At 46.3% G+C, this 23,651-nt stretch overlaps 4 protein-coding genes across 6 annotated transcripts; 3 read left to right on the plus strand and 1 right to left on the minus strand.

Moving 5' to 3' along the window:
• The first annotated feature begins 6 nt into the window (after positions 1–6).
• GCNA (germ cell nuclear acidic peptidase) lies at positions 7–8,700 on the plus strand. Of its 2 annotated transcripts, XM_042040180.1 has the most exons (10): positions 7–105; positions 883–929; positions 1,644–1,695; positions 2,060–2,133; positions 2,650–3,087; positions 3,407–3,578; positions 4,663–4,807; positions 5,688–5,826; positions 6,681–6,885; positions 7,768–8,700. In XM_042040180.1, the coding sequence occupies exons 2-10, from the start codon at positions 926–928 to the stop codon at positions 8,018–8,020; spliced, it is 1,482 nt and encodes a 493-aa protein (XP_041896114.1). In that variant the 5' UTR covers positions 7–105; positions 883–925; the 3' UTR covers positions 8,021–8,700. The 2 variants fall into 2 exon arrangements, with proteins under 2 accessions (XP_041896114.1, XP_041896115.1); XM_042040181.1 differs by lacking the exons at positions 7–105; positions 883–929; positions 1,644–1,695; positions 2,060–2,133 and adding an exon at positions 961–1,305 and having other exon boundaries at positions 2,977–3,087.
• Positions 8,701–9,011: 311 nt separating this feature from the next.
• BRCC3 (BRCA1/BRCA2-containing complex subunit 3) lies at positions 9,012–14,774 on the minus strand. Its single transcript, XM_042040182.1, has 8 exons — positions 14,635–14,774; positions 14,170–14,289; positions 13,471–13,558; positions 12,724–12,812; positions 12,106–12,161; positions 11,486–11,617; positions 11,079–11,122; positions 9,012–10,332 (listed from the first exon to the last, which is right to left on the minus strand). Exons 1-8 carry the CDS (start codon positions 14,737–14,739, stop codon positions 10,181–10,183), a joined length of 786 nt encoding a protein of 261 aa, XP_041896116.1. The 5' UTR covers positions 14,740–14,774; the 3' UTR covers positions 9,012–10,180.
• A 296-nt stretch (positions 14,775–15,070) lies between these two features.
• Positions 15,071–23,641, plus strand: MTCP1 (mature T cell proliferation 1). 2 transcript variants are annotated; one of them, XR_006018086.1, is made up of 7 exons: positions 15,071–15,132; positions 15,451–18,756; positions 18,860–19,030; positions 19,184–19,235; positions 19,317–19,501; positions 20,437–20,503; positions 22,202–23,641. XR_006018086.1 is itself a non-coding variant. In XM_042040185.1 (5 exons), the coding sequence occupies exons 2-4, from the start codon at positions 18,649–18,651 to the stop codon at positions 19,229–19,231; spliced, it is 327 nt and encodes a 108-aa protein (XP_041896119.1). In that variant the 5' UTR covers positions 15,071–15,132; positions 15,451–18,648; the 3' UTR covers positions 19,232–19,235; positions 20,437–20,479. The 2 variants fall into 2 exon arrangements, 1 of the variants encoding a protein (XP_041896119.1); XM_042040185.1 differs by lacking the exons at positions 19,317–19,501; positions 22,202–23,641 and having other exon boundaries at positions 20,437–20,479.
• CMC4 (C-X9-C motif containing 4) lies at positions 15,274–23,641 on the plus strand. The gene is made up of 3 exons (XM_042040186.1): positions 15,274–15,505; positions 20,437–20,503; positions 22,202–23,641. Exons 1-3 carry the CDS (start codon positions 15,419–15,421, stop codon positions 22,369–22,371), a joined length of 324 nt encoding a protein of 107 aa, XP_041896120.1. The 5' UTR covers positions 15,274–15,418; the 3' UTR covers positions 22,372–23,641.
• Positions 23,642–23,651: the final 10 nt, after the last annotated feature.

Consider the following 23,651-nt stretch of genomic DNA (forward strand, 5'->3'; position numbering starts at 1 on the left):
GGGCAGCGGCGCCGGGGCACGGCGGGCAGCGAGCGGGGCCTCGGCTGCGGGCGGGAGGAGCCCCGGCAGAGGCGCTGCGGGGAGCCAGGGCTGGCGGGGCGGCAGGTGAGGGGGCGCCGGGGGAAACAGCGCCCCAGCCCGTGTGTGCTGACGTGTTTTTATTAAAATATTATATAGAGAGTTTTTAAAATCTGTATCTATGTATTTATATCTAGTACACACACACATATGTGTGAATATCTATAACTACATAATGTGCTACATTATAGCTAGCATATATTACATGTATATATTTATAATTTTAGATTACGCCCTCATTTGTTTTATGGTAATTGGTAGGTATCAGCATGTTTCAGAATTGCAGTCTTTAAGGTTTAAATGACGTCCATTTAAAAAAGCTGTCTTCCTGGCTTTTTAAGCAGCTGCATAACGTGTTTTTGAAGTTGCTAATGTTTGGTTCGTGTTCTCATAAAACGAAATAACTTAGTAAGGGTATTGTGGGCTGCCTTTACATTTGCATGGACATAGCAGTCCAGGTGGTAATGCCTTCATTCTGCCTCTTGAAATAGCTTTATGGCAGCTGCTGCGTTCTGCTAAATATTCATGGCAGCTATATTAAAGTGCACTTCATGCAAAAACAACTTCTTACTCATCCGTGCATGGTTTGAGGTTTTGGGCTTACTATAATGCACTTCTCTGTCATATCACAGACCATGTGTAAGATAAGAAATGAGCTTTTTATAAAGAATTAAAATAGTTCAGCCTATTTGGGACTTTCGGTGTTTTTCCCAGTGCATATTTGGTTCTTGGTGTTCACGGGTGTTTCAGACCAGTGAGATGCAGATCCTGTTGTGACCAAAGTTCTGCATTTCATTTTTGCAGCAATGCCCTGTACTTCTCTTCCAGCAGTGATGATGAATTTGAAATGTGTAAGTAACGACACGTTAGTTTGTGTTATGAAGGAGTATGAAAAGGACACATTTCTGTCTAGTTCTAGTGAAGCGTTTTTGCACGTTATTTTCTTTCATTGCTTGTGTTGCAAAGTAGTGACAATGAAGTGTCACTCAAGTGACACTGAGGCTTCTATCTTTGTAGAAAGTCCATGGCATAACCACCAAAAAAAAGGAGTGAAAGACTTGAAAGAGAGTCAGAAGTGCATAAATCTTTCACCTCCACAAAGTCGGAAAGAGTCAGTTTTCAAAGGCAGTCCAGATTTACTTGTTAGAAGGAAAGAAAGAAGCTGCGAAAATACAGAAAATAAATTGCCAGGTGTGGCACTAGGACACAGTACAGGGCTGGAATCAGATAGTTCAGATGACAGTTTCTCTCCTTGCAGTGCAGTCTTGGTGTCTGTGCCACCAAGTATTCTTGAATTGTCTCAGTTTTCACTCTTTGTGCCTTGCATTCTATTTTTCTTGTTGCGTCAGTTTTGTCTGTTCCCTGTCACTCGCTTCATTCTTAGTCTCCAGAGACTAGAAGGCTGCTGCCAGCTTTGAGGAATTGAGAGCTGGAATTATACATAGATATAATTATGCTTGGTTTTGGAAAATTTTGTAGACCAAATTTTTACTAGTTGCAAACTTTTAAAAATGCTTAACAAGAGAAATAGAACCTTGTTCTTAATTAATCTTCTTTTGTTTCAGTTTTAGCTAAAATGAAAACTCCCAAATCTGTATCTAAAAAGGCAGATGCAAGGTGGGTGCTGTCATTAATGAGTTTTCTGTGTTCATATTTTAGTTTTCTGTATCATATTTCTGATCAGAATATAGAAAAACAATCTAAAATTGTATTGATTCATTGGCCTGTATAGGAGAGAGTGCAGACAGAACTGTTACATCCTCAGTCATGTTCAGGGCAAATGTAAAATGGGATATTTGGAGGTGCACATGCTCTTGCCATTCCTATTCACGGATGCAGTTGGTGACATTTGCTGAGAGCAGCTGATAATGTTATATTGGGTGGCTTTTTTTGGATTGCTGTTTTAGGAGGGCAGATTTACTGCTCTATTTTTCTGCTTACTCCTACCTTTATTCCACACCATTTGCCTATTTTTTTACAGTTTGAAAGACTTCATTGATGACTCGGATGATTTCTTCTTGGACTTGAAAGTGAAAAAGAGCACAACAAAGAGTGGTAAGCAATCATCCAACAGCAAATATGAAGCAGACTTTTTAATGAGTGGGAAGGTAGCATTCATTGCTGAGCTCATAAAGTTTTGGGAGAGCTGACCCCTGCTCGAAAAGGGTAGGATCTCTTCCATCTGGTGTGAATGTCAACCCTGAAAAAACCCTGTGTGCCAGCTGCAGACTGTGAAAAGCTGATGGAATGGTGTCTGGAGGGGAAGTGTGTAAAACAAAGTGGACCAGAAACATTAAAAAAAAGAAAAAGTCAGCTATAGATCTGACACGATCCCTTGATCTTCATGGGACAAATCTGAGGGGTCAGAAGGAATGTTTGTTGGCAAGCCACTTTCAGTGATTTTTCATGTAGTAAGATGGTAAATGGGCAGGGCATAATAAAGAAAATTAGAAGATACCTTACTGTTCTTTGTGTTTTCCTATCTTTTAAGGGATTTCTTTTGTGTTAAGACAAAGGCAGGTCTCCTAAATGCAACTCCCAAAATTTAAAGGTCTTTCTTTTGAATTGCAGCACAGAAAGATCTCCGGACCCCAAAAAAGCTGATGACTCCTGGAAAGAGAAACACTTGCTGCCAAGAGTTGCAGTATCCTGACACTTCAAGTGACACTGAGGATTCTGTCTTTGTAGAAAGTCCATGGCATAACCACCAAAAAAAGGGAGTGAAAGACTTGAAAGAGAGTCAGAAGTGCATAAATCTTTCACCTCCACAAAATCGGAAAGAGTCGGTTTTCAAAGGCAGTCCAGATTTACTTGTTAGAAGGAAAGAAAGAAGCTGTGAAAATACAGAAAATAAATTGCCAGGTGTGGCACTAGGACACAGTACAGGGCTGGAATCAGATAGCTCAGATGACAGTTTCGGATCTTTAATGGAACGGATAAAGAAGCGAAGTCTACCCCAAAAACCAGTCTTAAGCACAAGTAAAACTGTCTATCAGCCAAGCACAACAGGTGAGCAGCCCTTAGCTGACTTGCAGTGGTGATTGCCTGGTTCTGTCCATTTGTGTGGTGTGGACCTCTGAGGTGCAGCTCAGCACCTTGCAAAGGATTTTGGTGCAATCCAGAATTACTCCTGTGAGCATTCAGAAAAGCCAGTTTGTGCTATCAAGATGTAAGTTTTACACTGTTCTTGTTTTTTGTCATTGTAGGTGCTTTTTAGTTTTTATTATTATTTATTATTCTGAAAGCAAACTGGTGGTTTCTAATGATTCTGTGATTTTTTTTATTTAATGTATGCTGTGTAATCCTGTGACTCTTCCTGTTGAACTAGAAAACATCAAGCCACCCTGCAAAGGTGCACAGCCTGTGGAAGGGGAGGGAGTCAAGGCACCAAAGCCAAAATCCATTTCACTTCAAGAAACACCTTCCATGAAAACGACTCCTGCAAGAATTCCTAGGAGCGAATCAGTCAGTTGCTCACAGTCAGCAAAGACAGAGAAAAGGTGAGTGTTTCTCCATTGTTCCTGTGTCCTAGGACAACTGTAGATGGACAGAGAGATGCTAAGCATTTTGCCTAGGATGATGTGATTCCTCTGCTACCTAGAAACTTGTACTAATTCAGCATTTGTTAATGGTTGAGTAGCTGGAAACCAGAGTTTTCAGTCTCCAGTATGACAGGGAGAATATAAACTGGTCTCTGCCTAAAGGAATTGGTGACAAGTAAATCTGACAAATGTCGTCTTCTTTGTAAATGTTATCTCTCTTGCTATTCCTTGTCTTGGTACAGCATGTTTCTAACCCGTGCTGGCTCTACAGATTGTATATATCCAGCTGCTTTCCTCTGAAGAGATACCAAAACTGATCTATTAGTAATTCATACCTTTTAACAAGAGTGTATTGATTTTTTTTTTTTACTTGTATCATTATAACTTTGAGAATTCATGTGTCTTTTTCTACATGTGGATGCAGCTTAGGCTTTTCAAAAGAATGCATTTTTCATTTCTAATTGCTGCCCTTATTTTGCTTTTTAGCCATGTGCTGTTTCCTTCAGTCATTTTATAATGGTGCATACAATACCAAACCTATAAATGATATCTTCAAAGGTGTTTCTTTGTCAGAATGGTGCAGCATTTGAGTTAGCAATCCTGGTGGATTTGAATTCCTCCTTGAAGGAATTCCTGAGCATTCCTTGACCATCTTTGGCTGTTTCTGAAAAGACACCTTTATTGTGATGATCATATTAGGGCTGTTGATACATTGATTGAATTTCAGTATAGTTGTGGCTCACTGTGTCACAAAGTCTGAGCCACCCTCTTTTCCTACTCAGGAGTCCTCATAATCTAAGTTTGTGAATTAATGAAGTAACTGCAGGACTGTTGCAACAGCTCTGCCCCTTCATGCTCTCAGAGGGGTAAGAGGATAGTCGTGGGCCTCATGAGGGCAAGCTGGTGGAAAGAGTCATGAGAGGTTTATGCCACTTGAAGCATCCCTGAGATCTTCATTGGCTCTCAAGTGGCCATTATTTCTTCGTGTGTTTTTCCATGTCTCTCTGTACTTCAGTAAATGCCTTAATGGCTTTTCTTGCAGGCTCAGGGTATGCTCAGTGCCTGATTGTTTCTTGCAAGATCTTTCAAATCCAGCTTCCCACTATGTGAAGTATTTCAAGAAAAATAAAGAGGAGCTGGCACAGAAGCTCTACAGGCTGTTTAATAGTACCATCTTTGAGCAAAAGGTTGGTTTCAAAACAAGAACTACCATCCCAAAACGCTCGTTAATATGTTGCTCCTCCCTGTTTGATGTAATTGCTCTTTACCCTCCTTCACTTTGTAGAAGTTAAGCTTTATAGCAATGGCTTATGTTTGAATTAGTCCAAGCAATTTCTTTGAAAGGAGTTTGTTACCACTGTGATGCAGCAGTTTTGGCTTTGCTTTCCCAGCTGTAATGGAAATGCTGCACGTAATCTTTCTTCCTTCCTATTGCATGTTCATGTCTGCCTTTGTGGAACAGATTAAAAACGTGGTGATCCTTCGAATAACAGTTTAGGGTGAACATAAAGCTACAAGTTGTGTTTCAAATTTAAGGTTCAATTTCAGAGAACTGCTGTCTTGACCTGGGATCATCATCTGGGATATTGGGGACCCTTCTCTGGGGAGAAATATCCTTGAAAAGAAGGATGCTGCCCTCAGTAATTCCAACGGGATTTTCTCCAGGAAGGAAAGTGTTTTCATGCAAATGAGAAAATACTGTTGAGCTGACCAAGGATAGGCTGAGGTCATGATTTTACACAAAACTGAGCTGAACAAACTCACTGTTGCTGAAGCGAAATATCTTACTGCCCAATGCTTCAGCCCTGTACCTGGAGGTACTCGGAGGTAGAATAGAGGAACTGAGGACTTTCTGTCTCATCCTGCATTATGAAACTCCCATTATTGGTTACAGGAAAACTGATGGTGGGAATAAGAAGCCACAGGAGGGGGAGTTGGCATCTTAAGTGTTAAGGGCACCAACAGAGACATCCTCGACTGGATGTAGTAAAATACAAGGGGAGTCAGAGGGTCAGAAGATAAGAGAGGGAGGAGTGGGCAGATTACATGTGCTGTCTTGTTCTTCAGTTACCAGAGGACATGGTAATAATCTGGAATAAGAAAATGAGAAAAACAGCGGGGTATTGTGTAACGGGGAAGAGAGAAGGCCCTGAAGGGAAGCGTTACGCTCGCATTGAACTCTCTGAGAAAGTCTGTGACTCTGCAGGTAGGTCAAAGAAAGGCTGTGTTGATTGTCCTTTGAGGAAGCAAGTTCTAGAGATAAAAACATGAATCTGATGCCTAAGAGATCTGGAACTGGAGCCTGCTTTGAAATTTTCTATTATCTTATGTAAATAAATAAACACATGTATGGATTTATCTACATTCCACAGCCCATTTAAGAGGCTGGGCAAATGTACAAAATGTGAGAACAGAGATGTAAGTCACACTAACTGCAATACTTTGTTTATATTTCTTAATGATTTGAAGACCTACAGGCATAGTATTACTCTAATTCTGTGTTATAATGGCAGTCTAAAATCTGACTTCTTCCATCACAGCTAGCCACCTTGTTGGTAGTATTTAAAGCTGGAATAAAGACAGGTCAGTGCCAAATTAAGTTCTATTATGTGGTACTGTAACTGTTACTTCTCTCTCATCCCCTCCCAATATGGGAAAATGAATCATAAAATGGTTTGGATTGAAAGGGATCTTAAAGACAATCTTGTATCAACTCCGTGCCAGGGGCAGGGACACCTTCCACTAGACCAGGTTTCTCCAAGTCCTGTCCAGCCTGGCCTTGAACACTTCCAGGGATGGAGCAGCTTTACCAACCAGATTAGGTGTGTGGGGGAGTAACTAGGATGCAGAACTGGGCTGATCATAAATCTGGAAATGCACTAAATAAAACCTTGTTTTAGAGCATTTTATCTTATCAAGACATTGGTAGTTCTAACCTCCAAAATAACTCTTGCATCTTAGTACAGAATGAGAGACAAGAGGTCTTGAAGCGGTGACCAAAGGTGAGCATGTTCTTCCCCACACCTGACTGACCTTTGTCTTTGTTACCTTTACCTCAAGATCGCCTTCGGGACACGCTGATCCACGAGGTTTGCCATGCAGCCACCTGGGTCATCAACGGCGTTCGGGACGGACACGGGCGATTCTGGAGATTCTATGCCAACAAATCAGCTGTAATCCATCCAGAACTGCCGGTGGTGACACGATGCCACAGCTACGAGATTAATTACAAATTCACCTACGAGTGTGTTCGGTGCAAAGCTACGTGAGTAAAGTTTTCATCTTGCATACGACTGTGTATTAACTTCTTAACTTGGCAGTGTCCTGTGTCTAAAAATCAGGGGTCTCTGAAGCGCTAAAGCAATTTGGATACTCTGATGTTTTCCAGAGCCCACGGAACGTCACTATGTGAGTCCACGTTTGTTTCCAGGTAGTTTCAGTTCTAATTCAGAGGTCAGGACAGACAGAAGTGTTGTCTGAGGACCATTGGTGATGAGGGAAGGTCTTTGGGAAGCAGCAAGAGATACATACCTAAGATTTCAAGGAACAAATCCCTGTAAAAACTGGGCACAGAATATTTGACAGTGAAAAAACTATCAGAGGAAGCTTCCTGGGGTCTGTGTCCTGATGACTTTAAATTATGCTCACAGATGTCAGCAGCACTGTGATGGGAAGGATTGATACTAGGACATGACCTGTAATAATGGCACCATTTATGGCATTTTTTTTACCTCAGCATCATATGTGTGATTCCCAGAAGTACTGGAAAGAAACACCTGACGTACCCTGGAGTGTTTATTAGGCCTATGCAGTCAGTAGTTGCTTAGATGCAACAGAGCATTGAGAAGATTTTTTTTTAGTGATGTCTTTGAGGAGAAACTTCATGAGGGGGTTGATACATGAGTTGTGGAGGTATTTGGAAATGTTGTAGCACTTCATACTCTAGGCTGAGAGTAGAACTACAGAGGAATGAACCAAGATGAAAAAACAGCGGAAAAGGTTCTAGGGTAGCGAAGTGTAATACAGATTTGGTTGTACCACCGTGTGATGTACTGTTCTCTGTTCTAAAATAGTGCCTTTAGAAATCTGACCTCAGCAGAAGAGAAAGGAGTTCTGTGGACTCAAAGTCCTTGTGTTTGCCTTTCAGGATCGGGCGGCACTCGCGGTCCCTGGACACGGCGCGGTTCGTGTGCGCCTTCTGCAGGGGGCAGCTGGTCCTCAGGCAGCCCCCGGGCAAGGGGGGCACCCCTGCCAGGACACAGCTCACACCCTTTGCTAAGTATGTGAAGGAAAACTATGGACTTGCTAAGAGAGAGCAGCATGGACTGAGTCATGCAGAGGTCATGAGGAAACTCAGTGCTGATTTTGCTTTGAAAACCAAACTGGAAGATTCCTTTTAATATCTCAGTATACCTCCTTTCTTGGTGCCACTTAAATTTTGTATTGAGAGTAGTAAAAGTTCTGAGCAGCACTCACACGTAGCATGTCTTCAGTGACTCCAGTGATTTACTGTTTCATCTGGGCAGCTGATAAGCTGTAGACTCTGTGTGTGTGCTGAAGAACTGCTGCATCTCTGGCTGAGATTGCCAGAGGCAAGAAAGTCCAGGCCCACCAGCCCAAGTCCTCTGACTCTGAATGACTCCAAGGCAGGAAAAAGGGCACCCCTGAGTTGGGCTTCAACATGGGTTCAGATACTCTCCCATGTAGTTTCCTGAGAGATCCTTGGCTGTTTTTGTTACAATTAAGTGGTGGGTAGATGGTGCCTTAAATCCATTAAGAGAATGTGTGAGTTTGTCCAAAGCCCTTTAGCCCTCAGTAAGATTGAAGCTCTTTGATTGAATTTGAATGTAGTGTACCTCTGTCATTGAGATTTCATAGAAACTAAAATAGATGCAGAAGGTCAGGTTGGGGAAAGCAGATTTAAACACTTTCCCCCACAGAATGAGGTGGTTTTGTCAATGGTTTAAGTCTTTCATGTAAAATGCAACTGAATGTGTGTTACAGTGCTTGTGTGTTCTGTAAGCAAATTGCTCAGGTGATTAATAATTTTGATAATCAATAAATGCCAATTTGATACTAACTCTTGCAATAAAACCAGGCTGCTTTGTTTCAATTTAATCATGGCTGTGTGGGAATACAGAACCCTGGTACCAGCCCAGCTCTCCTGGCTGGAGAGCCAGGCTGTGGATCAGCACCGTCCTTAATATCCTTTTGTCACTGGGATTACAAGCCAAGGATCCCCATTCCAGGAGGCCCAGAGCTGCTGGGTCATATCCCAGGAGCCCTCATCAAGCCTGGGGGCACTGAGACACCACCCTCCCTTCTCCAGAAGCAAGGTAAAGGAGCATTTGAACTAGAAAACCAATAACAAAAACAACAGCACGAAACCAGTGACCGTTCAAAAACTGATTAATTACTGTTCACAGCACTTCCAAGGAAAAACAAAACAGGGGTGAGCAATATACTTCAAGGAAGTTCTACTCTTAGGGGATTTGCCAGTAGAAATGCAGAAAGACTGAAAAGTATGACAAAGCAATCTTGACAGCACTTTACAGCTGCTAATCAATATTGGCTGTCACTGACAGGGAGTGCCTTCCTCAGCTCTGTTACTTTCACTGTCCCATCCTTTGCTCACATGAGACAGATTCACAAGACAGAACACAGACAAGGATGTACATGATGGGGGATACTGTGAAATGCAACACCAAGAACATTTAAAGGGATTAGTTCAACAACAGCTATTTTGTTCCAGTCTTAAGAAATTTCTGCAGTTCAGCATGTAAGAATGTCAGGCTTGTGTATCTACCACTTCTCTGCCCAGCATCTTAACCTTCTTCCCTCTGGGAAGGAAGCACAGTCCTCTCACAGCCAGCAGAAATAAGTCATTTTGTACAGAACCTCAGTGCTAGGCACACACCAACATTCCATGGAGTAAGAGACTACAGACTGACCAAAAAATGCACTTTGTAGCATTAATTTCATTTCTACTCTCAACAGCTCTAGCTTTGGAATTCTTTATTTGGTTTGATGTATGCTGAACACAGATCTTATGTCAAAGATCTTCCAGGTCTGTTCCCAAGCTTCCCTCCCACCTCTTTGCCTGGATGAATGACCAGTGATCCAAAACATTACTAGATATAAGATCATGGTCAACTGAAGCTACTAAGAGAAGGCAGAAGTTGGCAGCATCAGATATGACAGCAGGGACACACTTTTCCCCTCTGACCCTCCTGTTCCAGGCTCCTGGAATACGTGTAAAGCAGTAGGACTTCTGTCAAAATACAGAGGGAGAAACAACGTTCCCTAGGTGTGTGCTCTCCAAAACAGGAGTCTTCAGGTGCTGCCCAGCCCCACCACTGATCCACAAGTGCAGCACCTGCAGACACAGCACTGCTTTGCACCAAGCTGGGGCAGGTAGAGTCCTGATCCTGGAGATGTGCTCCAAGAGAAGAGGCACAGCCAGGACCTTCACTGAGGGGCAATGTAGGGCCACCCTTCAGCCTGGAGTAGTTCTTGAAGATTTTTTCATGTCTCTTTCCTGAAGGGTCTGCATTTCCTCCTCACTCTAAAGCAGCGAGTTCCTCCAGCAGCTGCTCTTTCTCCTGCTGCAGCTCCTGCACGCGCTGTTTGTTCTGTTCCAGTCTGTCCTCCAGCCATTGCAGCAGGGGCCCACTGATGGCAGACATTTGGCTGCAGAGGTTCTTTGTGAACACTGCAAAGAGCAACAACACATCATGCCAGGGCAACACACAAAAGACTCGGTGCTACAACACCCCCAAAGCCAACAGACAGCCAAGGAAACCTTCCAACATCCTGGCCATGGCAACGACACATCTCCACAGGAAGGTCAGAACCGGCAGCTTGCAACATGGAAACACCATTTCAGTCTGACCCAGGCAGGGATGACAGACCTACAGTGAAAATCTGCACACAGCTCATCACTGGTGCTAATTAATGTCTAAATTTAGAAGCATCATAGAGTGCCTCATTTCCTAAACGTGTGAGAATGGACAATGGGGTAATAATTTAAGAATAGAAGTGGGATTAGGACTCACCCCATCACACTGGCAGAAGGAAAGATGTCACACCCATGTAACACATATAAAGTGCCAGGAGATGGAAGTGTACATACAGGGCAGCCAGACACTACTTTAACACTCAACAAATCCCAAATCCCCTTTCCTGTTCCAACAGAAAAAATAACCTAAACAAACCAAACCCCAAAACCCCAAACAATCCCAAAGTCTTTTGTCATTTTAACCAATTCTACAAAGCCTGAAGGATATAACATTCATGAACCCCAGGATTAGGGTGTTTTACAGCCTTTGACATTTTCATTTTAAGTATCTAGTTACAATTCTGTTCCTATGTAACAAGACTTCACCGTTTTGATTCTGGGAGCAGCACCCAGAATCATGCAAGGATGATTCCTTGCAATCACATGCAAGGAATCCTTACCTGAGCCATTATGGATCTTGGTTACAGAGTCAAGATGTGTGAGGCTAAGGGAAGGAAAAGAAAGCAGGTTAGAAACAAGACAGCAGGGAATTGTGTATTAAACCCAGGCAGTAAAACCAGCTGCCCAGGAATCACAGAGCAGACCACAGGTACACCTAAACCTCTTCACTTGCTGAAGCTGTGCACATTCACAAGGATAACAACCTTTGATCACAAAACCCCAGAATTCTGCTGATAACTCCAGGCTCAGGTTCTACAGACTTCAGAAAGTTCTACAGAGGCACGTGAGCTGCTAATCCTTCTTAATTTCTACATCTTTGCCAAGGCTTTGGTACTCTAAGTACAGCAACAATAGAACAGGTCAGCAAAGACAGCCTTGGAGAGGGGCAGAGTCCCAGGGCTGTTACCTGTGAATTCTCCTGTAGGCATCCTGCTCTTCTTGGCAAAGGATCTTGGGCAGCTCCACAGCTGATTCCAGACACACTTTCCCAATGGTTTCATGGGGGACAACATGAATGGGAATTTCAATCCTTTCATATCTAAAACGGTATGAGATATCATTAAAAGAAGCAAACAAAAAAATTACTTCTACAACCTTCCAACAGTCTGTCCAAGGCCTGGCAGTGCTGCACATCCACTTTTGGGAACACATGCCTGAGCTGACAGGCAAAGGGAAGCACCTTATATCCACATACTTGTCTTGAATTTTAATTGTAAGGTGCAAACCTGAGGGCTCGACCTCCAGAGCTGGAAGCAAAAAGGTGGGGCTGCTACGCAACAAATTGCAGCACAAATCCCCACCCTAACCTCAGCAAATCTGAACATAATAAATTATCTAGGCTAAATGAATCACTCCTAGTCTTTAGATTCTCTTCCAGCAGCCTGCAGGACCAGAAGTCAGGAGACCCTGTGCAGGCATCTCTACATTTACTCCTCACAACTGAGAAGCCACTTATTAGAGACAACCCAGAGAAAGGACAGACAAGACAAAATACAACTGGACATAATAATCTTCTGCTGTACTCACTCTGAGCTCTTCTGGGCCTGAATAGACTGGAAACAGGTATAGAGAATTCTGCCTGTCTAAGAGAGACAGCAGAAAGTCAGATTCCAAAGGCAAAAAACCTCTAAAACCACACATTCCTTTAGGAAGCACAATATGCTTTCAAATAGAATTCCAGATGTTTTGCTGTGATTTGCTTGCTGGAGCTGCTTAAAGCATATATTGATAAACCCTTTAGTGATGAAAAACTCTCAAGCAGCAGCTGCCTGGACAGCCTAGACCTGACTGTCAGCTTATCTCACACGACTGCCACCCCTCCTGGAGAGGCTGGAGCACAGAGGGGCAGAGCTGTGGGCTGGGCTGGATACTTGAGGGAAGAGCCCTGCCCCATCTCAGTGCACACACTCTGCAGCTGCTGCTGCAGCCCTCCTGGACAGCCAGGCTGTGGGGCAGCACAGAGGAACTGTCACTTGTTCTCCTGTCCTTGGGATCACAATCCAACCACCACCATTCCCACTGTGCTTTCCATGTGCTCCCAGCAGAGCTCTGCCCTTCTTGCAGGCTGCACCCAAGGACTTCAGCTCTGCCCTGATGTTTCTCATGAGCACCTGGAGGGTTTGTTGCCATTTTTAAGTTGCCTACCTTGGTGTTCTTGTCCTCAATGAAGCAGGAAAAGATCAGCCCTACAAACCCTTGGTCCATCATCTGATACATGGCCTGAGTGCGGACATCTGCAGGCACAGAAATGACAGTGAGACCTGCCCTGCTCACCTGCAGGAGTGGGAAATGATTTGCCATCTTTTAAAGGGTGATCTAAAATTTGGGAACAAATGTCACAAACTTTATGTTTACATCCTTACTCTGAGTGATTAAAGTTTAAATAAAAAACTTGATCCAATTTATAATGTAATTAAATAGCAAATCTTAAAAATAGAAGGTGAGCTCACAAAACCAGAAATTATCTCACAGCCAGCCTGGTGCCACAGGTCACCATAAAGTCCAACACGTATAAGATACTCATGTACTTCTTCTATGAAAGTTTTCAGCTATGCATTAACATTCACAGATGTCAGAAATTGTCACAGTAGGTCCAGGATTCCCACAGCTTTTTTTGCTGTTCCCCACACTCAAGGTCTATTTTATCTATCTGGAAGAACAGCAGTAGCTGATTTGTGACTCCTGAGTCATGTTTGAGTCCTTGGAGAGCACACACAGGAATGGGGCTACACTGGCAGGGGCCCCTGAAGCCCACCCAGACAATCTGGTCCTACCAAGGAATGTTTCAGACTCAGAACTGTTTTAAAAGTGCAGCTCTGGAACTCCAGTGACTGAGTCCCAGGATCAAGAGCTGGGAGTTTCACCCAGAGCCCAGCTCAGGGCTGCTCTTACCGACGTGTGAGGGCCAGACAGTGATGTGGGGGTGGGAGTGGTACCAGCCCACCACCCTCATGGGACGTCCTGTCATTTCAGCCAACCTGTGTGGGAGTCAAGGAGCTTTGGGAACCAAGAGACAAAGGGAAGAGCTGTACATACAAGGAAAAACAGCAGAGTTTTATAAGTTTCTTATGAGTCAGCAGAATTCCAGATCCCTTTGGAGGGGTGATGACACACTGCAGAGAGCTGATGGGAGCCTCTTCCCCAGCACCATCAGGAGTCACTGCTGCAGAAGCAAACTCGATTCTGTTTGCATGTGGCAACAAGCAACACTTCAGCAGCTGTTCAAACCAGCATCCCCGAGTGTGTGTAGAGAAGAGGCTCCCCAGTGCAGCACCTGGAGCCTTGCTGACCTCTCACCTTCCACTCAGCCTCCCTGCTGAACTGCCACCCCCCTCCACAAACACACTGCAGTTTTACCTGTGACCAAATACAAAACAACGATCAAAAATTTGTAACACAATTCCACTGCAGGTGCTGGAACCAACAAAGACTCCAGAGAAAGGCAACTGCCAGCACAGCCCTCCCAGCCGGGCAGCTGCAGGAGGGAGCAGCTGATGGCTTCAAACCAGCTACAGGTGTAAAACACAGCACCTGAAAAGAGCTCTGAGGTAAAGCACTGGCGAGCCTGCTGCTGTCTCTGCTAAAGGATATCTCTGCTTCAGTGGAAGCAGCTGAAAGCTGCTCTGGTGAGATCTCCACGCGGTCCTTCCTCTTGTCAGAGCGGCGCAGGATTATCACAGAATGGATGTGGACGATTCGGCTGGTGTCAACCTAACGATACAGAGGGGAAATCAATCAGTCCTCTGCTAAAGAAACAATCCCCCGCAGGGCACGGCCGGCTGCTCTGAGCATCCCAAGGCACAGGTGTGCACCGGAGCACGCCGGGGCATGGGGACGGGAAGCTTTCCTGGCTCTGAACTTCGACTCTCACAGGAGCTGACCTACGCGCTGGCGGCTGCTGGGGCCGCAGACGAGAGGGGTGCCGGGGCCGCTCCGTGCGCGATGCCGGCGGTCACAGCCCGCGCCCCGCCATCCCACGGCCCCGCGCAGGCCACAACCCCCATAGGCAGCCCCACCACCCGCCCCTCCCCGGGGCCGCCCCTCCGCGGGCGGTACCTCTCCGATGCAGAGCCCCATGACCTCCTCCTTCTCGGTGCTCAGCGCGTGGTTCAGGCACACAAGGAACGCATCCGCCTCCAGGTGCACCGCCTGCACCGCCATCTTGCCTTCCCCGCCCGCCTGCCCCTCTCGCCCCGCCCCCTCAGCGGATGGACCAATAGCAGCGGCGCTCGCGGGCCCTCTCAGCCAATCGGCGCGGCCTCCGCCGAGGCGAGCTGTGCGGCGCGGCGGAAGGGCCGTGCCGCCCACGGGAGCGGCAGCGCCGGGGTTCCGCCGCTGTTCCGCGCGGCGGCCGATGTCCGCGGCGGGCCGGCGGGGGGTGGTAGGGCCGGGCCTGAACGGGACGGCCCGGCCTGATCCGGCTTAACCCGACTCGGCTCGACCCGGGGTCCGGCCTCCGGGGCCTGCGGGCAGACGCGGGGAGGCGGCGGGTCCGGGGGGCGGGGGAAGGCTTTGCGCGGCGCACGCGGCGCGGCGGTCACGGCGCGGGTGCAGGTAGGTCATGGCGGGCCCGCCCGCCCGCGGCCGCCTCACGCCCAGGGCCGCCCGGCCCGGGGGGGGACGCGGTGGCCGTGGCGATGTGCTGCGCCCTCCTCCCGCCGCTGCGGCCGCGCCGCCCGGCCCGCCATGGTCGGTCCGGTCCCACGCCCGTACCACACCCCCTCTCCTCCAGCCCTTCCTGCCCGGCTTGGCCACACTGCCCCCCGCTCCCGCTCCTCGGCCCGGCGCCTGCATCCCTTCCCTCGCCCTCCCCGCCCTTCTGCGTGGCTCCCCCCGCATTATGTCCATCTTTTTGTCTTCCTGTTTTTTTAGATCCCACCAAAGCTCGGTCTGCCCTCCCCACGCTGCTGGACAGCCCGGCTGGTCGGTGAGCATCTGCTACCCCTCAGTAGGTCGGGCAGAGCGGAGCGTGGAGTCAGAGGGGCTTGCTCCAGGCAGAGTAGAGTCCAAACCCCCAAGAAGAAGCTTTAGAGTGTCTCCACATGCCCTTAAGTCACCAGATCATCAGATCCCGAGTTGTTGCCAGAGCCGGGCTGGGTTTTTCAGGAAGGCTCAGCACCCTCGTAGCCCTGAGGCGTGCAGGCAGCTCTCATGCCCCAAGAGAAGGCCAGGCTGGCCAGCCTTGCTCTAGGGGCTGTAACTGTGTCAGCACAGCACTGCTGAGCCTCAGCAGTGCTTTTTCTTGGTGCCTAAATGGCAGCTGAACTCCCGGTTGCTTTTTAGAAGAGAAGGTGATAAAGGGTGGAGTTTGTTCAGCTCACTGAGCTCCAGCTCCGGGGTGGTCCAAGCAGCATCTGGAGTAATTTCTGTCACTGTTTCCATAAAATATTTTAATGTACCCAATTTAAAACCAAATAAATTGTTGTCACTACAAGCTGCATTCCTCCTCCTGGCCATTTTCACATTTATCCATGTATTATGGCTCAGAAATCCATCCAGGTCCCAGAACTGCATTAAACTTCTAAGATTGATGCTAAGATGGACAGAACATCTGCCAGTATTATTCCTGTCTGTGGGGATTGGGATTTGAATCTCCCCAAAACAACACTTTGAACAGCTCAGCCTTCTACAGTTATTTTGGTGGCAATGTTAAAGTCTCAAAGGATGATGCTGCAATCCTGCAAATTTAAGCTGTTGGGGGTTTTGTTGGTTGTGGTGGGTTTTTTAATAGGTTATGAAGCAAGCAGCATAAGAACCTGGGTTTAAAACTTGTTTAAAATATAAGTAAGCTCTCTTCTCCTCCCACCCATGTCTTCCTTCAGGCTTTGTTTTTGCTTTCTGATCAAACCTGCACAAACAGACACTGTGTATGTTCTCAGGTGCACTGTCTGAGCGTGTGCTTGTGGAATCTCCAGTTTCTTTGGTGTGTTTGGGTGCTGCAGACAGACCTGTCCCACCTCAAACCCCATTCCTGTCCCACCTCAAACCCAATCGACGGTTTTGCCTGACCTCAGGATTTTCCATGTGGCACTAACTGGGCACCTCCACAGGCCAGACTGAGCCTTTGAACTTTGCAGTTCTGGGGAAGCTTGGGACAAATCAGTGGGGCAAAGGGTGAACACACACATTAACCTCTGCCCATTCTGCACAGTGTCCTCTGCACGAGACCTTGTTCTGTTGTCCTGGATCTGTCATCACTGCCATCTCCACACACCATGAACACAAATGTGCATGTTGTGCTTTAGTCTGCCTACCTGTAGTTCAGCCAGGCTGAACCAGGTCAGTGTTTGGATAGGAGACCTTCCAGGAGAGTTTACTTACAGTAGGAAACACAGTTCACTTACTGAGACATATTTTCTATTACTGGAGCCAGGCTTGAGCCTTCTGGTTCTGGGCATGATGAGCTGTAGAAATTCCAGCTTTGAGTGTAATAAAAGCAAATTCTTGGGCATTTCTGGTCATGATGGAACTTTTTGCAGTTTACTGCAGAGTAGGAGAGTATCCTGGCCGAATTCCACCTGGGGTGATTACGTTCAGCTGACTGAAAAGGAGCAGTGGCAATTGCTGCATTTCACTGTTGGGCAGAGTGATTTCCACAAAGGGGCTTAAATTTGTTAAGTGGCTTAGGGTAAAGCAGAAAGGAAAAGAATTGCAGAAATGTCCCTTTAACCCTAATTCCTGAAGGCCTTGTGAGCCTTGTCAGACTGCTGTCACATTCCTCTAAATGCCAGCAATCCAGCTGGTGGGGCATTCCTTGGAATGCCTGTCCCTCATCACAGGATGGCTGTCAGAACAGTGGTGCTTTGTATAGGGCATGTAGACGTCCCTGCACATCAAGCAAGGAAACAAACAGAATGGGAGAAAAAAAGAAGTAATAAAAGAACATTCAAAGTTTTCTTTGTGACGCTGCTGTTCAGGCTGATCCGTGGTTGGTGTTTTGTTCTCAAAAAGGCTGAGTGCTCTTTTGGCTCAAAAAGGTAGAGAAACACTGATGGGAGATATGGAAAGCATCATGGAAGAGTATTTTCTGTTATATATGCACCCCAATGTATAACAATTTTTTTTTTTCTCTCCCTGACTTTCCCTCCTTTATTTTGTACCCAGATTTTCTTGCTCCTGTTTGAAATATGCCTTATAACCTTACAAGTTTTCAGAAGACCACTGTGTTTCACTGGGATAAGGAATATTGCATCTGCTTCATAGCAGGAGGATGTTGTTTGTGTTACAGCTTAACTTTGTTCTACTTTACACCTAGATGAAGGATGAAGACTGTCTGTACCATTTTGATTACCTCTTCTAGGGTTCAAAGAGAATCATTTCCCCTGACCTCCATTTGCTAATGGCTCAACTTGGTCTAACCTGCACACAGATAAACGTGCTGTTAAACAAAAGTTACAGTAGCAGGAACCACCTCAGTGCCCCAAGCTCCTCCGCCCGTGTTGGTGGCTCTCTGTGACCAGCCAAAAGCCGAGCGACGCAGTCCTGAGAGCTGCTCCCGAGGGGTTTGTGTGTGAACGGACAGTGCTGCCATCCCTGAGAGATGAGACACAGGACCCTGCAACCCGACAGCTCTGCGAGCTCCAAAGATGAGAGTCCTGCACACCGAGTTCCGTGCTTTGTCTCCAGAGTGATCTTCGTTCCTGTTAAGCTCACCTCACTCCTGGTCACGAGTTTTGCTTTTGGGATTTAGACCACCTCTTTTTTCCCCCCCTCCCGTTTTACACAAAGACTGTTAATAGGACTGTTAGTGGAATGAGCAGAGCCAGTACTCACAGGGTTTAACTTCGCACCAATAGCACCTTTTGCCCCAGAATGCCTTACCAATGTCACCCAGCACGCGTGTCCCAGTGTACGACTCGGCCTGACGCTTCCGTTGGCTTAGGCACCACCTCAGCCTCCCGAGCTGACTTTTAGGGACATTTCCGCACGTAGCATCTCCTCCAGCGAGTCAGACACCACCTGTCTGCCAGGTCCGGGAGCTCTCTCCGTGAATGTGCTCAGAGCTAAAGAGGCCACGTGTGCACCCCGCGGGCCGATGCCGTCCACCTGAGCTGCGGAAGCGCCTGAGGGATGGCACAGGGAGGGGAGGCTGGCGCTCCTCCCGTGCGGCTCTGGGTGCGGCGCGTGGGGGTTTACTGCGATGAGCACCGCAAAACCTGGCTCGTGACTGCAGAAGAGGCAAGTGTGTGCTTTGAGCTTCCCCGTGGTTGTAGCATTGCTGTTTCAGGTGCCTCTGCTGCACTGCCAGTAACTGCCTGCTCTGTTTGTTACTTTCCCCCAGGAGGAAGGTATGCTGAGGGCTCGGATCCAAAGAGTTCAGGTTCCCCTGGGTGAGGCGCTGCGACCCAGCCAGCTCCCCCCATCCCGGCTGCCTCACATGTGGCAGCTGTCCCAGGGTGAGCAGTACAGGGATAGTAACTCTCGCGTTTGGGAGATAGAGCACCATCTCATGGTAAGGATGGTGGCAACAATAGACCATAGTCATGCCTGTTTGTGAAGTCATTTGAGATCCTTGAGGGACGGCAAAGGACTGTTATTTTGTTGAAGTCCATTAGCTCAACCACAGTAACTGTAGACGTATTGAACTTTTCCTTGTCGCTTACAGCTTGGTGGTGTTGAAGAACTGCTGCTTAAACTCGTGCCTGGGGATTAATCTGGTATGTGCAGACGTTACCCCTGCTTTGTACTGTGCACTGTTTACTCCCAGTCTTTCTTTAATATGAATTTTTGTCTTTCAGGAGCAGTGGCTCTAGGAAGATGCCTTTGTCTGTTTTGTACAATAAAAGGTTCTCTCTCCACTGAAATGCAGCCACCTTTGAGGTGGAAGCATTTAAAAACAACACACAGCAACATCACACAAGAGTTTAGGACAGGCAGTGAAGAGGAGTATTGTGACCAAGTGAAACATCAGGGCAAGTTCTAGGTAGGCAGAATGCAATTGCCCCAAGTGGAGTTTGGCCAGGATGCTGCAAATAATGTCCCAGTGATACTGGGAAGTGCTGTGGGCTGGTGACTTGTCAGAAACTGGAAAGGCAGCAGCTCCCAGCTCTGAGCAGAGGCTGAACTGTGGCTCAGAGGGTTCAGTCTCACCACCACTTTCGGTGACAATGGTGCTTTCCTTAGAGGTCTCCCGTTCAACTACTGGTACCACCAGCTTTTGCTTGGCTTTTGATCTTACTCTGACACAGTTACAGGTGTCACAGCTGCAGAGAAGTCAAACTGAGTGTCTGAAATCCTGTTTCCTATGGATTTGAACATTGAACATTTGAAGATGGAGCTGTCCTCCAATCTGGTTGAGGGGTTCTTTGGACAGAGGGAGGGGATTTCCAAGAGACTTTCTCCTGAAACAAAATGAAAAAAGCCCTCTTTGTTGGCTTGATGGGATGTACACAACTGAGTTGTTTGGTTGATTGTTTTTTTAAATGCCTTCTCCAGATGCAGTTTCCTGACTTAGGACCACATCCTTGATTGTGTAAAGCTCACAGAGGTGGATTTCACATAAATATGTGTCTTAGTATAAAGTCTAGAGATAGAAAACTGTTAAAATATAGTCAGCCATGTTAATTTGAATATTTTCTGGAATCTTTGTACATCCAAGTGGAAAAGGACACATTTTGACTAGAGAAAAGAAAGTGGCATAAAATTTCCCATATTCATTGTCCTCATCATCATCTTTTAGCCAGACACAGAGTGTTCTTGTGTTTGTTGGCAGGCACCTGCAAGCAGCAGCAGATGTTTTCTGAATGGTGACAGTGGGGGAAATTGGGAGCTCTTGAAGGATGTGGCTGTAGGACATTGTCTTTCCCCCACCCCCTGAGAAGCACCTTGATTTACAGTAACATTTTCCTATCATTTTAGTTCCTGAACATGTCCCGGAAGGATCCCTGCCAGAAACAAGCCTGTGAAATACAGAAATGCTTGCAAGGTACTGAGTGTCATTTTGTCTTTGGTGTCTTGATTTTTGGTGGAACTTAATTCTTTTAACTTAACCTTGTTGTCCTTTCACCTTGAGAAGGAACAGAGCACATTAGCATTGCCTGGTTGCAAAACGAACAAAATTATAACGTCTGATTTTAATAGAATTGCTTTGTGCTTAATTGTAAATAATGAGACATCATTAGTATAAAATAGAGCATTAGTAACAGTAATGTGCTTGGAGTGTTCTCCATGCTGGCAGTGAGATCCCAGGTGTATTTTTGGGACTCAGCTGTGGGCAGGGAGAGCTAGACATTATAATAAGCTCTCTTACAGCGTGGTTTAGTGAAGGAGTAGGTGGATTGTATGAGAAGACTGCAGAGCTGCTCCAGGGGTGTTTTAAGAGCAGGTCAGACAGAAGTCTGTCAGGAACAGGGTAGGTGATGTGTCCTCGAGGTATGAGATGGTCTTCATATCCCCAGCATTTGTTAGAGACTACCTTTTACTGTCTTCATGGTTTGGAGCATTCTCCCACAAAGGACTGCCTTCTCTCCCTGTATTACTGCACTTAAAAGCTTATGGTTGACCCTGTTTTGGTCCCATCCGAGACAATGTTCTTTTTATAACATTCATGGAGGTTTTCCAAGTGTTTTGCCTGTGTAGGTTTGTGTACAGTGTTGATCTGAATGGTTATGTGTTGGCAGAGAAGCTCTTTGCTGCACGTGCACTTCTCTGTCACCGCTGCTCGAGCTGTCATTTTGGAGTGCTGCTGTTCATGTACTGTGCTATGGCGTTGTCTGATGTGCACAGATGAAGCAGCTGAGTTGACAGAGAGCAAAGCAATTTTCCCCTGTAAAAATTAAAGTTCAGAGCCTTAACTTAGGAATGCACTATCACTGCACCCAGTGCGTAGGACAGAGGGTGGGAGCCAGACCTTTGGGAGATGCTGACTTCTCAAAAGTCATTGTTCCAAAAGATCTTGCTGCTTCCTCTGTGAGACTGAATGCCCACTGTAAATCTCTTTTGTGTTTTCCTATCTGTGTGTGACTTTCAGGAATGCACCCTTGACAGATAACAGGGAGTGCCTGTAGGTAGCCACAGTTTTAGAAACAAAGCTGCGAAGGTAGAGGGACAGTTAAGAGAGCCTCGGAGCACTCATCAGCTGCAGGCTATGGCAGAAAAAGATCAGCTCTCCTCTCCAAGGGCCTGCCACGCCTCCTGGGCTGCCAGCTTGCAGCAATCACCACAACCTTTTTCTCAGGGGTGATCTCTGGGAATTCATAGTCCAGTGATCACAGCAGTGTGGTTTGCTCATTAACCAGAAGGCGTTCATTGCTGCTTTCTGGGCTCTCCATGGGTGCTGTGTGTCTCACATTATGCTGCTGTTGCTTCTTTTAATCTTTTAAAAGTCAGTGCTGCTGTGAGTGTAACTGTGTAGTGGTTGCAGAGCTCATCCAAGGCAGAGCAGGTGGCTCTGTATGCCCTTTGCTTCTGGACAGACAGACAGGTGGTTCTGAACTCAAACCAGACTCTGTCTCTTCCTGCAGGGCTCCTCTCCGAGAGCCTTTGCTCTGAACTAAAGAGAGATTTTTATGAACAGAGAAAATGATGGAATGCTTGTAAGCAGCTGAAGAGGTGGGGTAGATGTGTTCCCTCAGGGAACAAAGCCTGTTCCTCTCCACAGACCTGGTGTCTCCTTATTTTCCAGCGAACAACTACATGGAGTCCAAGTGTGAAGCTGTGCTTCAGGAGATGCGGAAATGCTGCGCCCGGTACACCAAGGGCAGATCCATCTGTTGTTCAGGGTTTGAGAGAGAAGAAAGGGAGAGAGAAAAGGTTAAGTTGGCTTCAGAAGGAATTTCCCCACCACCTCAGTAACACAATGCAGCTCCAGCAGGTGCTGGAGCATGGACTCACTTGAAGAGCTCGTGTGTGTTTTTTCAAGCCTTCTTTAGACTTTCAGAAAAGCCAGATTGCTCCTAGAACACACCGTTTGGCACACCAAAAAGTAAAACACAGTACCAACAGATGGCCTGGTTAACAAACTTTATTTTCTGTATGAACACATTATCTATGTTGCCTCTGCATCACACCTGTGAAATGTCAACTTGATGTTTTTAGGATGCTTACCTTACTCTAATCCATCTTTGCTCTAAAAATGGAGAATTGGAACCAAGTTATGCTGGCTTCTGGAGCGAGAGGTACAGGAAATGAGCTCAGAAGAGTGAGTTTAAACATGAAACAAACCCATCTTGACACAACAAAGGTATTGCTGCCACCATGCAGTAGTTCCAACCAACACTTGCCTGTCCAGTGGTTCAAGCTCAAGAATGGGAATCAGGTCTGATGATTGTTCCTAAGTCTTGCATAGATCATGAGTGACTACAAGTCACTTTGCCTAAGTGCCTCCGTTTTCCACTGGACAGAGCTGTTTATTTTATATTTGAATTGCCTACACGCTGCTATTTGCATGATAAAGATGTTACAGGAACATTATTTCAGGGATTGCTACAGGGATAGGATATTTTTTTAAAAAAGCAATATTCATTTGAAAGATCTGACTGTTGATACAAAATTTATAAATTTATGTCTAATTGAACACCTTTAAGCAATATGCTTTGAATCCAAGTCTAGTTAAACCTGCTGATACCCAAAGGCCTGTCACAGAGCCCTGGGCTAGATCCAAGAACTGACTTAGGTGCTGCTTACTGAACAAGCAGTTGTAGGCAGTTATTTTCCACACAGCATTCCAGACTCACTCCCAAGCCGGCTGTGTCTGGACCCCAGGAGAGATGCCTTTCCAGAAGCTCTCGGCCATGCAGCAGAATTTCCTGTGACCTGTAGGAAGAGCTCATAGACAGGTTCCTGCACCACCCTTCAGAGCTGCCTGTCTTGCTGTCCCCTGTAGCAGGAGTCCAGGCACCCAAATATCAGGCTCCCAACCCACTAGCCCTAACTCTGTCATTAGATCTAGCCGTAAAGGACTTTCGTGCTGTGAGCAAGTACAACTTACTTATGAAATAGAGCTTCTATAAACAGACCACTGAGGTCTAGGCACAATAGTTGTGTGTATTGAAGCCTAGAAGAGCAAACCATCTGTATTCACTGCTCTGAAATAACATGGTACAAAATAAACAACTGGAACAAACTGTGGTCTC

This window comes from Corvus kubaryi, unplaced genomic scaffold (genome assembly GCF_017639235.1).
Source record: "Corvus kubaryi isolate FWS band 111438036 unplaced genomic scaffold, C.kubaryi_AGA036_p1.0 37395, whole genome shotgun sequence".
In the NCBI taxonomy this organism is placed as follows: Eukaryota; Metazoa; Chordata; class Aves; order Passeriformes; family Corvidae; genus Corvus; species Corvus kubaryi.

Excerpts from the sequence above, each read along its gene's own strand:
- GCNA (XM_042040180.1), top strand. Across the intron at positions 3,579-4,662 it reads TCAGCAAAGACAGAGAAAAG|GCTCAGGGTATGCTCAGTGC; the intron begins GTGAGTGTTTCT and ends CTTTTCTTGCAG. Across the intron at positions 5,827-6,680 it reads GAAAGTCTGTGACTCTGCAG|ATCGCCTTCGGGACACGCTG; the intron begins GTAGGTCAAAGA and ends CTTTACCTCAAG.
- BRCC3 (XM_042040182.1), bottom strand. The coding sequence starts at position 14,739 with ATGGCGGTGCAGGCGGTGCACCTGGAGGCGGATGCGTTCCTTGTGTGC. Across the intron at positions 11,123-11,485 it reads GCCTACAGGAGAATTCACAG|CCTCACACATCTTGACTCTG; the intron begins GTAACAGCCCTG and ends TCCTTCCCTTAG. Across the intron at positions 10,333-11,078 it reads CAAGATCCATAATGGCTCAG|TGTTCACAAAGAACCTCTGC; the intron begins GTAAGGATTCCT and ends TGCTCTTTGCAG.
- CMC4 (XM_042040186.1), top strand. The coding sequence starts at position 15,419 with ATGTCCATCTTTTTGTCTTCCTGTTTTTTTAGATCCCACCAAAGCTCG. Across the intron at positions 15,506-20,436 it reads CTGGACAGCCCGGCTGGTCG|TTCCTGAACATGTCCCGGAA; the intron begins GTGAGCATCTGC and ends CTATCATTTTAG. Across the intron at positions 20,504-22,201 it reads AATACAGAAATGCTTGCAAG|CGAACAACTACATGGAGTCC; the intron begins GTACTGAGTGTC and ends CTTATTTTCCAG.
- MTCP1 (XM_042040185.1), top strand. The coding sequence starts at position 18,649 with ATGGCACAGGGAGGGGAGGCTGGCGCTCCTCCCGTGCGGCTCTGGGTG. Across the intron at positions 18,757-18,859 it reads GGCTCGTGACTGCAGAAGAG|GAGGAAGGTATGCTGAGGGC; the intron begins GCAAGTGTGTGC and ends ACTTTCCCCCAG. Across the intron at positions 19,031-19,183 it reads AGATAGAGCACCATCTCATG|CTTGGTGGTGTTGAAGAACT; the intron begins GTAAGGATGGTG and ends TGTCGCTTACAG.